This window comes from Chironomus tepperi, unplaced genomic scaffold, assembly GCF_022539635.2.
Source record: "Chironomus tepperi strain 1889 unplaced genomic scaffold, CSIRO-AGI_Ctep_v1 contig_175, whole genome shotgun sequence".
NCBI classification, from domain to species: Eukaryota; Metazoa; Arthropoda; class Insecta; order Diptera; family Chironomidae; genus Chironomus; species Chironomus tepperi.
Window position 1 is genome coordinate 1028214 of NW_027226297.1, and position 12469 is coordinate 1040682.

A 12469-nucleotide genomic window follows, 5' to 3' on the forward strand; every position below is an offset into this window, starting at 1 on the left:
TTTAACAGCGATCAGTATATATAATGCTTGAAAGGCTAGCCTTATGAGCTGGAAGTACTGTGATAGAGAATCTATTGTACTATACCCTTTAGACCTGTAGTTCATAGTGGGATTCGAACAGGATTCGAACCACTTGCAAGCTCAACATTGTAAAGATATGCAGTGCGTCATTAGACATGAAGTACTCTGCAATATACCCACCTGCAATTCGTGTGCGTAAATTAGGAAAATCATTCAGAAACTAGTTATGTCCTTGTATACCTAGCAATAGAGACTACAAATATGTAGCCAAAGACTTCAAAACTACATCCAACACACAAATCGAGCTTCGTGGTTAGAACGGTAAAATGGAAAAAGAGCTTCGAAAATTAGACATGACCAGGGATTGAACTCAGGACCTTTGGCACGTAAGGCCAACGCTCTACCATGTAGGCCACTGATGTCATTTGTCAGCGATTGAAAAATCAATAATTAACTTATTTAAACACGATTTAAAGTTAGCAAGCTCATTGATAAGTCAGTAACTTAATAAAACTTATCAAATGCTTCAAATTCGATCGCTTTACGATATCTTATGGCTGAGATCTCATAACAAAGCCAGCCAGTCGACCAACATGAAATTATATGCGTCATAATATCTCAAAATTACGCTAAAATTCATCAATTTTAGAAACAACAATGAAAATAGACACTTGAGGATGGATCTTTTTATTTTGTCAAAACTAAATAACATTGTAAATCAAGTTGAATCCACTAAAGTGTTGTCATTCAAACCATTTCAACCATAAATATCTAACAATAAGATTTAAAACCTTGAAAATCCTTTTAATTAACAAATTAAAGTTCAAGTTGATTGTTTTTTTATTCGTGAAGTTCAAATCGAGTATTCTTCAGCTATATTAAGATCCAATTCTCATTAAAATAAATCTTATATCTGTGTAATAAAGGCTCTCAATAAATTTTTCAATTAACAGCGCAGCTTCTTGTTTTTTTATTCTGTTCACAATACAATGTTGTCTGTCTTGTAATTTCAATTTATATTGAGAAAAATTTTTTTTTTATTGTCTCTAATTTGCATACCGTACTTATTTCTGTTCTTCTTGGTATCTCAAATGAGACAAATATATTCAGTAATATTTAATTCAGTGAACGATTTTCTTTTCTTATGTCTTAAATTGAAAAAAGCTTATTTGTCCTTGAAAAAATTGTTGGCTGTTCTATTTGGGGGGAAAATTCATTGAATATTCTGTGAATAAATTATCTCTTTTTTTGGGAGATTTGAGGAACTTTAAAAGAAAAGTTTTTAAAACTTTTTTGTGGTATATTTTGTGAATTTGAATAGAATCTTTTGTTTCAATCATGTTGATTGACTAGTTTAAATAAATTATTTTTTAATGCTATAGGTAGAAAATTCTTGGTATTGTTTCGAGCTTTTTTAATGGAATTCTGAAAAATTCTTGACAATTTTCCTTTGATCTAGATTTTAGAATAAGGTTTATTGAAGGCTCGCTTTTGACAGATCTTCAGTTCGAGACCGAGAACGAAATTGGTATCAAGACTACAACAGAATCCTTTGAAGTCTCCACTATTCTTAGCAAATTTCGAGATCGAATTCAAGAAGTCTTGGTTTCGGTATCAAAACCCGATTCAAATTTGTATGGAAAAGTCGGCTCAAGTCGACCTGAAATTCAATTCGATTGACTTGACTTAAAATTCGTGCCGACTTCAAACTTTTACTTAATAACATTAAACCCGATTGTTCTTCATTTGTGTCAATCGATATTACCCCAAATAGCACAAACTGCATCATTAATCAGTCACACCGACCTAATTCCGGATTTTGATTCAATTACAAGACTTGTGCAATTTAAGCAACATGGCGTAGGACAGAGTTCTAGTTAGATATTAAAACTGAGAATTTATACAAGCTTTTGTGATTCGGCCATCAATTAAGTTTGATGGAAAGCCTTTTGAAGCAACTTATGCTCCAAGTTGGAGAATGGTTCCAGTAAATGAGTAAGCTATTTGAGTGTGCTACAAGCTAGAGAATTTGGGATGGTACAACAGATCATCGATCGCAGTGCCGTTGTTATACGCAGACCCTACATTATATTCTATTCTATTCTATGTTTCAAGCTCAGTCTTTAAAATTGTTCAAACAAAATTGGCACACATTTAAAATTTATTCAATTTAAAGGATTCTTCAATCTGAAATGGCGTAAATCTCTCCATTTTTTTCCTATCAATATAAAAATTCCCACGAATGCGACCTTCGATTAAAAAAGGGTCGATCGAAAAAAAATTTTGCTTCCTCTTGAAGCAAAACAAACAATGCGAAATGACGAATTGTTCTGATGGTCTTTTCAATTGTATCACTTTTTGATGACATTGAAATGAAATGAGATAATGACATTATTTTTGGGGTAGGTAGATGTTATTCAATTTGAATTTTTCGTTGGAATAAAAATTTAGCCTTGAAAAATTGAAAATAAATGAGCTTGTTTTTATTAATTTAATTTAAATCAGATTAGGTGTCATTATTTGCATACAGAATTAGTTTTATTTTGGAGAATTGTAAGCAATTGTTTTTATTAAAATTGCAGAGGAACTGAAAATTTTCCTAACAGACACAGAGTATTCTTTCATACTATAGAAAGACAATTACTGTACCTAAAAGCGGTCTTTTTGCCTGTTAAGGCTTTTTACGTAATGTTGAAAAAACCAATAAGTAAGTGGTGATTGAGGGACCAGTAATTGAGAGGAAGGAGGAGGGTAGATGACTGGGTGTTGAATTTATGATGTTGTATATACCGCTATAAGTCAATTAGTAACCTCAAAATGACTATGACTAGGGTCTATGAGAAATTAATTTTCATCAAGCTCAAACCCCAGTGCACCCTCTATCGATGGCTATCCAATATTTTCAAAATCATAGCTTCTTGAACCCCTTTCCTTACCTTATCAAGATTGAAAGTCTCACGACCCAACTTACAAAAAGGAAAAATAATTTTTTCAATAAAACTTTATTTTCAAATAAATTTAAAGCTTTTTTTTACAGTCTTACATGAAAATGATATGTGAACTTACATCTGTGCCACAGAGCGAAAAAACAATTTTTTTTACGAACGTCATAACTTTTACTTAATGATTCGTACTGAAACTATTTAACTCATAAAGCTTAAATCAGAAAGGAAGTCAAAGAAATCCAATAAACTTCAATTTTACCCCATCCAATAAGAGATTTTTGCTGATTTACGAGAATCCTTTTAATAATGACAAAAATGAATGCTTTTTTCGTCACGTCAATATTGACTTTATTTTGACCTTACTGAAGCTTTATTTCATGATATTAAATTTTTTCGATGATTATCAGCTTTAATTAATTCCTTTAAAACATAAAGTCATTATCTCTTCTTTTTATAACTAAAGCTTATAATCATAAAGAAGTTTTTAAATAAAATAATTGTTAAAATTGTTTGAATTATGGATGCGAATTAACAAGACAACGATGCTTTATAAAAAAAGTAGAGATTTCTTTAAAATAGGCGGAAGTAGAAGAACAATCAAACTTTTGAAATAAATCAATTTTATTAAAAAGTTTCAACAGTTACGTTATATTCGCTCAATAATAAGGCTCAGACACTTCAGAAGTTATTGTAGATACACTTTTGCTCCGAGCGACAGAAGAGCTTCTATTGGGCAGACACATGGAAGTCTTTCGGAGGCGAATTCCATTTTGGGTAATTAAAGAGCTTTTACTGAGCTTTAGAAGCTCGGAGACGAATCATTATAAGCTCCGAAACAACTCCGAGGCGGACAATTAGAAGCTCCGAGGCGGACAATAAGAAGCTCCGAGGCGGACAATTAGAAGCTCCGAGGCAGGCAATTAGAAGATCCGAGGCGGACAATTAAAATCTCCGAAGCGGACAATTAGAAGCTCCGAGGCGGACAATTGGAAGCTCCGAGACGGACAATTAGAAGCTCCGAGGCGGACAATTAGAAGCTCCGAGGCGGACAATTAGAAGCTCCGAGGCGGACAATTAGAAGCTCCGAGGCGGACAATTAGAAGCTCCGAGGCGGACAATTAGAAGCTCCGAGGCGGACAATAAGAAGCTCCGAACAGACTCTTCTCGATTTGTGTTGCTCGGACTTTACAATACCTATGAAGTACTTTACAATCCCTCGGTGTATCTGAGCCGCCTTACTCAATATCTCTTCAATAAATTTTTAATCACGCTGCTATTACTTTTTACTTACTTAGAGACGACTAGAGAACTTCACAATTTCTCAGTTTTTTTTTTTTTACTTTGAGTGGTTGATAATAATCACAAGAAGAAATTTTAATTGGAAAACTTCTGAGCTTCTTCTTCTAAAGGTATTGAAAAGTGAGAAAATTTTTCCTATTATTTTATTTCGATGACAGTTCAAGTTGAAAATGAATTTGTGGCTAATATTCTCAATTTGCTACGAATGGTTATGAAAGATAATTATAATCCGGGTGATATAATTTATGGTGGCTCTGCCAAGAAGCTTTTAAAGTGTCGTTAATGCTTTTTAAGTCACACTAAATGAAAGACGCCTAAATTTGGCAGTCATAGGATAGAGAAAGCATTGTGCTTCGTGTTGGAAATTGGCAGACGAAAGAAATCGAAATAACCAGCTATAGGCGCCATTTGAGAGAAGTCAGTGACAGTGAAGTTAGTAAGTAAGGAAATGGTCCTGAGTTCCAAAAACAGGTGCCTTTGATACACACAGACAACATATCTGTCACAGCTATTGCCTGCGAACGGAGAACACCTGTGACAGGTTTCATTATCGCCTGCCACAGGCACTGTGTTGACTGTGGCTGTGACATGTGTTGCCTGTTCTCAAGCAATGCCTTTTTGCAGGCAACTCGCAGATTTTAACCAGAGTTGCAAAACAGGTGCCTATGACAGGCAAAAACCGTACAAATTCTTGATAATTTATCTGGTTTTTCCTCCAAAACCATACAAATTATCCTGAATTTGTACGGTTTTTACCTGTCACAGACACCTGTTTTGCAACTCTGATTTTAACTGTAATATCGACCCAATATGAATTCTATGTGATATTAATGAGAGCTTTCGTAGAGCTTTAAAAACTCCATGACGAAGCCATCTTCATCATTATCGCTCGGGTTCATATCCATAAGATTTAATAGCCAAACAGTTTAATTGAATTTCAAATTTATGCAAAATGTCATTCAGAAAATATTTTAAATGTTAGCTTCAATATTTATGCAGCACAGATATTCATGAAATCAATTCTAAAATTAAATAATCAATGCAGAAACTTTATCGTCTGTTTTCAAGCAAATCCACCCACATTTATTATCGATGATTTAATCAATGACAGTTTTTACTTAAACTTTAGTTTTTAGTTTAATTTTCCCTGACGGGCTTTTCATCTCCTTCAGCTTATCTCATAGCAAGAATAAAGTTTCTGGGAAAATCAATGAAAAACAAATAATTTTTATAATAAGAAGAAGACAAAATCATATTGAAATGGGTTCCTGTCGATTTTATTGATGTCTTGAAACAAAAGAAAGCTGAAAATCTTCGGAATTTTTCTTTTTTGATGGAAATCTGAAATTTAATTGAGTTTATTTAATTCTATTTGACCGGAATGAATAAATTTAATAAGAATTTCAATATTAAGCAAAAAGAAAAAGAGTTTGAGTCAATGAGAAAAAATAAGGAAAAGATTCCATCAAGTGAGGAAGAGTTGACTTGACTTCCGTTCGAACGATTCCTTACGTCTTGCGTTATGAGCAAAGCGCGAAGTCAATTCAGATTTTGTATTGAAAACTCGACTTGACTGGATACAAAATTCAAGTTGAATTAGTGCTTAAATTATGAGATTTAATTTAAAACATCAGCAAATTAAAGCTGCTTATTGTGTGTTTAATTCGTCATTGAGTATTTAATCTTGGTTTCATGACCAGAGCATGAAATTGATTGAACGTTTTTCCTAACAGATATTTGAGCATTGTCAATTTTATGAGCATACACCCTGTCTGTTCGGGTATATTGAGATTCTATCAAGTTTTTCATACGAAATCCAATTTGACTTCAATCTCTAAATTCCCCCAAAAAAAGACTCAAAATGAAATTACAGCCTAACAATTTACTGGCAATTTAATAAATGACTCATGCTTGAAATCTAAAAATTCTCGATTTTTCTGAACAATTTATCTAAATGCATTCAAATTGACATTTAATACCAAATTAGAAATTTCTTCATAATCACAGAGTTAATAAAAAAATTTTACTTTTTTAACATTTCACAAAGTTCTGGAGAAAAAAGTCTTTTTATGAAACTGACGTCAAACGGAGTCTCTAGAGATATGAAGATGTGTAGATTATTTGTGACTAGGCATAAAGCTATTCGAGTGTTCAGTTTGTGGTGTTTGATGGCAAGTTCATACATAGATTCTTCTTTGGATGGCCGTCATGGAATATGCAGGAGAGTTCAGGACAGTGGCATGGAACCTTTTATTTTTTGCGGCACGCCTTGTTGGTAAATTTCGACCAAAACCGTACACAGCATTCGACTCATGACATTTAATAGAAATTTTCAAGGCTGCAAGCCTGCATATTTTGTCTGTAATCCTGCAATTTTGAGAGAACTTTATATAAATACATGTTATCTTAATTTTACCTAACCATCTTTAATGAAATGTGCCTACACACATTTTGGTACACAAATTTTGATGCTTGAATACTAAACGTAATTGAATGAAATCTAAAACATTTTTTGACAAATGTATTGATGTTGTTCGTCTGGTTGTTGAATAAATTTGATGTACCAAAATTTAAGAGTACCTTCTTGGAACTAACTAATTGAGGTTGACCTGACATTGTTCTTCTTTTTGCTTACAACAATTTGTCAAGAATGAATGTATACATATTTTATGTTTTGTTATGAATGCTCAGCATGAACAAATGAACAAAAGAATTAAATGAATTCCAAAACCTCAAATTCAACCCAATTTGTCAACTACTTTCAAGTCATGTCAATATTGCGCTGCTTGCTTACGTTTGTACAAAATTTAATAAAAACCATTCATATAAAATTTTGTAAAGAAGATCAACAATTCCCAGAAGGTAACGCAACTGTTTACTCATGAAAATTTTCACAAACTGTAATTGTTTATTTTTAAGTCCTTGACTTCATATACTCCAAATAAATGTCAAACTTACAGACTTATTTCGGGAGATGAACTTTAATTAAGGATTTTATTCCATAAATAAAAAGTCTCCAGACACTTAAAATGGAAATCTATAAATTGAAAATTCACTGACCGAAATAATCTGTTTTATGAAGAAATTTTTGGATGAGGTCGTAAATCTTTGGTATAATTTTTGATACATAAAATGACGTCAGAAATATGAAATGAACACGTCAGAAGGTGATGTTATAATTCTACAGTTTGTGAGATTTACAGCAGGATGAAAAGATTGTAGTTTATTGTTGGATTTTGTGTTTTGATCCAAAACAATGATAAGAGCTGTACAATGAGGTTTGCATGTATAGAGGAAGGAAGTTCACTTACAGCATCATGTCACGTTCCATAATAACACATCGTTAGCTCAGGAGATAAGAGCACTTGACATATTATTAAGAAGGAGTAGGTTCGAGTCACACTAGTCTATGTTGTACTTTTCTATCTAGAATCTTGTTTGTAGTAAGGTTCTGACCATTCCATGTTTAAACTCAAAATTTAGACTTCAGGTTTTTTTGCATTCGATAGATATTGGTTATTACACGAGCTGTATAGTTTTTGGGGTCATGTTTTTGGAAAGTATAACCGATTATTAAAAAACACATGTCAGAAAAGGCTTTTTAACACCAAATGAAAGTCATCGCCTACATCAGCTAATCAACAGCCATTTGGATCTGTTGCGAAGCCTTCTTAATTTGTGTCATTCGGAGAAATTCTGAAATTTTCCTTTCATTTTCCTTCACGGAAATCTATAATTAATAAATTCTTAATTGAAGTTAATTCATTCGAAGGGGAAAAGCCTTACACAAAATATTTTTTTTCACACGCTGAGAACACAACCGTTACCAAAAAAAGGCTTCGATAAATAATAAGAACATAAATAATAAATTTTAATATGAAATATATGACATTAAGCAGAGCATTCAAACCACAACGAATGTAATTATGAACATTTTATGCTCCTTCATAATATTAATTAAATTTCACATTTCAGGAATTTTCATTATTGGATCCTATAAATATAATTTTGGTCATTTGTCATTTATGTTATTGTGCATTTGGGTTTGGGCTGTAAATCTTATCATACTTAGTCTGTGTGGAGTTGATACGGTACAGACGAGTTATTTTGGATGGTCATTTTAACGTATGTGTCTCGACACATAGCTCTGAGCGGTGTACCGTCCTAAGCGGTATCGGTGATACCACGAGAAAGTATAGACTTGAATCCCCGATGCTCAGTCGCAGTCTTAGTCATTTTTATATTAATTTTGAAATTCACATCCAATATATAAATCTTCAAATACACCCAAAGCAACCAATAAATCAATATCTTCCCACCATACTTAATGAGCCTGTATTCTAGTATTTATCAAAAATTCTTTCTATTTCTATCATTTCAGCTGCGAAAAATTCCGTAGAGGTCTACATACGTAACGGCGGTACAAAGAGTCGATGCTCTCAATATTGTGGCACGCTTCAAGGTTCCGAAACGAATTTGTCATTACATCAAGTACAAAATGGATCACAGGATGTAACTCCATCAGTACAGAAAAGCGATTCAAGTAGAATTCATGGACCGAACTTGCGAAGGTATTTGTAGTTAATTACTATGTCGTATTGCTCATATGTGAACAGGATGAAAAATTAATTAAAAATATCTGTAAAATTTAGTTCCAATTTTGATTATTCATTAGTCTCAAATGATTTCAAAATAAATGCCTAATTTTAGTAATTTTCCTATCACTTTAGTAGATGCCATCATCATGTAATTCAAATAGATTTCCATATCAATTAAAATTCGGGAAATTATTATTCCACGTATTTGATGTCCAAAAACAGTTATTGTACCAGTTTAGTTAATTACTAATAATTACTTCGAATTTTGGTGTTGATTGAAACAAGATTGAAATTATTTAGTAACCGGTATTTAGAACTAAATGGCTATCGAAATTAGTTACAAATAAACTGATTTTTTTACTTTGAAGGGGGTGGGTAGGGTTAGATTCTGATATTCTCCGGTCAGTAAATATGATGAGGATATATAATACAAATTTTGAAATTAGATTCCAGTAATGAGCATTAAGCTCATATTAGGGTTTCTGATGCCGTTAACGAAAACGGAAAACGGGCCGTTTTTTTGAAAAAATAAAAACGGAAAACGGCCGTTTTTTGCTAGCCGTTTTTCCGTTTTTTAATATGACTTTTTCTCTGAATTTTTGGAAAATTTTCAAAAATTTAATTAATTTTTCGACTCAAAAATTTTTTTAATTAATAATTTTAACTAAGAAAAGTAATATTCGTCAATTTTTTTTGGCCTGCGGTATACTATTAGAAGCAAATTTTTCATGTACATATTTTGGCAAATCAAAAAGGACTTCAATTTGAATACAACACATTGTTTCCCTTCCATTAAAAAAACGGACCCGTTAACGGCCGTTTTTCAGAAAAAAACGGAAACGGCCGTTTTTTAAAAATGCCGTTTTTCAGAAACCCTAGCTCATATCATTGGGATTCTAGTAATAAAGCACGTTGTCATTTAGTCGACTAGGTCCCGATAGCTTAGTGATAGGAGCATGAGACTGCAAATCATAAGACGTGGGTTCAAGTCCCATTTGAAATTCGTTATTCTGAATTTTACATCCTTTTTCTGTCAAATCAATAACAAAAGTGGAACCGGCTACGATAAATCGACCATATGTCAAGTTTTACATTTGACATTTCTAGAACTTGCCATGCAGCAGCAACAAGATGTGAAGAATGGTAAAAATCATAGCTTCTATTAATGTGATTTTTAAGATCCCCCTTTGCATGTTCCAAAGCTTAATCATCAACTGTAGTATTCAATATTCATATGGATATTAAAAGTCTGGTCAGGAAATGCGATATTAAGAGAAATGACATGAGACTTGAGCCGTACAACGTTTGTAGCAGTGTTACAAAACAGGCACCTGTGACAGGCAAAAACCGTTTAAATTATTGATATATTGTATGAATTTGTTAAAAATTATCAAGAATTTGTTCGGTTTTAGACAGTCAGAGGTGTCTGTTTTGCAACTCTGTAGTCTTAATGGCGCAATTAAGAAACCGTATTAAAGATGAGGACCCTGACCGCCAGATGACGGCTGATTTCAATACATGTATGACGAAAAATTAAATTTGCCAAATCTTGCCTTTGATACAGCAATCGATGGAATGTATCAAATTTATTACCAGATAAAGAGTCAACTTATCTTCACCTGCTTCACTCAGAATATAAGTCCATGTTATCAGGAAAAAGAAACTTTTTTCAAGATAATTCCATCGCAATTACAAACTTTAGTATGAAATGGAAATTACAAGTTAGACACACTCAGCTAAAGTTTTTCTTGTCAACAACAACTTTCCTATAAACAGAATGAGTTGCTTTAATATATGTTCATCATCAGAAGTGACATTAAAAGTTCCTCAAAAAAAATTATTTCATCAAAAATTCCAAGACTGATTATAACTTATATAAAGTTATGATTCATACAAATTTTAAACTCATTCACTCAAAAACGACGGAATTAAATTTGAAATGACTTGTTCATGATGAGCTTATCAGATATCAAGTTTGTGCAAATCAGAAATATATGAATTTTTTCTCTTTTTTTTTCTCATTCCATGTCTTCATATCATAATCACATCTATACACACTCGATTGACAACATAAACAAACTTTTATAATTAGATCAAATGCCGAAAAGAGTCTTCTAAATAAGAAACGTGTCATCAAGATGCTGTTTGTTGTTGTACTTGAATTTTTCTTGTGCTGGACACCATTATATGTGATAAATACGATTGCTCTCTTCGATCCGATAATAATTTATCAAAATCTTGGATATACAGCAATAAGTTTCTTCCAGTTACTGGCATATTCATCATCATGTTGCAATCCAATCACGTATTGTTTTATGTCAACGGGTTTCAGAAAAGCATTCGTAAATTTATTCCGGTGCTTACGACAAAATCATCATCAACAGAGACGACGTGTTAGTTTGAGTTGTTGTGGAACAAACACTTTACCAAATACAGCTATGTTAAATCCGATACAAAACGGAAATGAGTCAAATATACACAACAGTGGTTTGTTGCATTCCGGTAGTGAGACATTTGATTTATCACGACATGATTCATATCGTAAACATAAGCGAAGTGATGACAATGATGAAAGTTTTATGAAGGAATCGTTGAAAAAATGAGTGAGAATATGTAAGGATTGTAAAAATGGTACAAATGATAAATTATCTAAGCGCATTTTTATTATTATGAAGAATCGAAATTGATAAATATTTGACAGGATAATCAGCAATGGCAGGAACATAACTCCTGAGTGTCACAAATGAAGAAGACTCTGCTTAACGGATGCATCTTTATAGCTACCAATTTTCAGTGGCTTCTATTTGATGATAATAAAAAAGCTTTAGCGGAGAAGTTTCGTTACGGTGACTTCTTCATTTTTGTTGCTCGGGGCTGATGACATGTAGCAGATCCAAACAGCAAACATCAGTTAATCGATCAAGAATCTGTTCCAGGCCAGCGTGATTCTTACTTGATGTCAGATTTGGGTTAGATCTCTCATCATGCCAGAATCACGTTAGCCTGCCTGAGCGATAACATGCGGCTAATTCAAATCGATTAATCAGCTAGGGACCGTCTGGGCAACTTCGCCTCTAACACCATTAATAGGTTAACACGGCGTCGTAACGGTATTCTAGCAAAGATGTTGTGCTGTTCGGATTTGATGCTGGATTTCGAATCGATCATCCGACTTGTGGTATTGAAGATAGACATTTGTTTGAACAACTTTTGTATTATCAATTTGTGTATTGATTTCTGCATTAGTTCCACAATTAAAGTTTAAAAATCAATTAAAAGCATAAAGCCTAATGATGAAATGCAGAAAGTATGTCAAAGTGGTAAAAATGCGCTTAAAACTTTTCCTTTTAGGGTTTCTGTAATTCTTATGATTTCATCGAAACTTATTATTTACAGTTCATAGCTAGACAAAATGTTTTGAAACCGATGAATATCCTTCAAGGCATTAACGCTGAATTTTAGAAATTCTATTGTTCTTGATGAAAGTTTATCTTTGTATCGAATGAAATAATGTTGAGTGTCAATGCCTTGATATTCTTAAAAATTAAGAATTACAAAAACCTTAGAATCTTTGAAAAAATAATTAAAAAATTCTTTTATTCCACT

General features: G+C 32.7%; 1 protein-coding gene across 1 annotated transcript in view; it reads left to right on the forward strand.

Annotated features, from left to right (window-relative positions):
- LOC139089157 (cholecystokinin receptor type A-like) overlaps positions 1–12042 on the forward strand; it is a 66097-nt gene extending 54055 nt beyond the window's left edge. Inside the window, exons 4-5 of the mRNA XM_070638604.1 lie at positions 8647–8836; positions 10956–12042. Coding sequence (XP_070494705.1) covers positions 8647–8836; positions 10956–11466 — 701 coding nt within the window. The 3' untranslated portion in view covers positions 11467–12042. The remainder of the gene's footprint in view (positions 1–8646; positions 8837–10955) is intronic.
- The last annotated feature ends 427 nt before the right edge of the window (positions 12043–12469 follow it).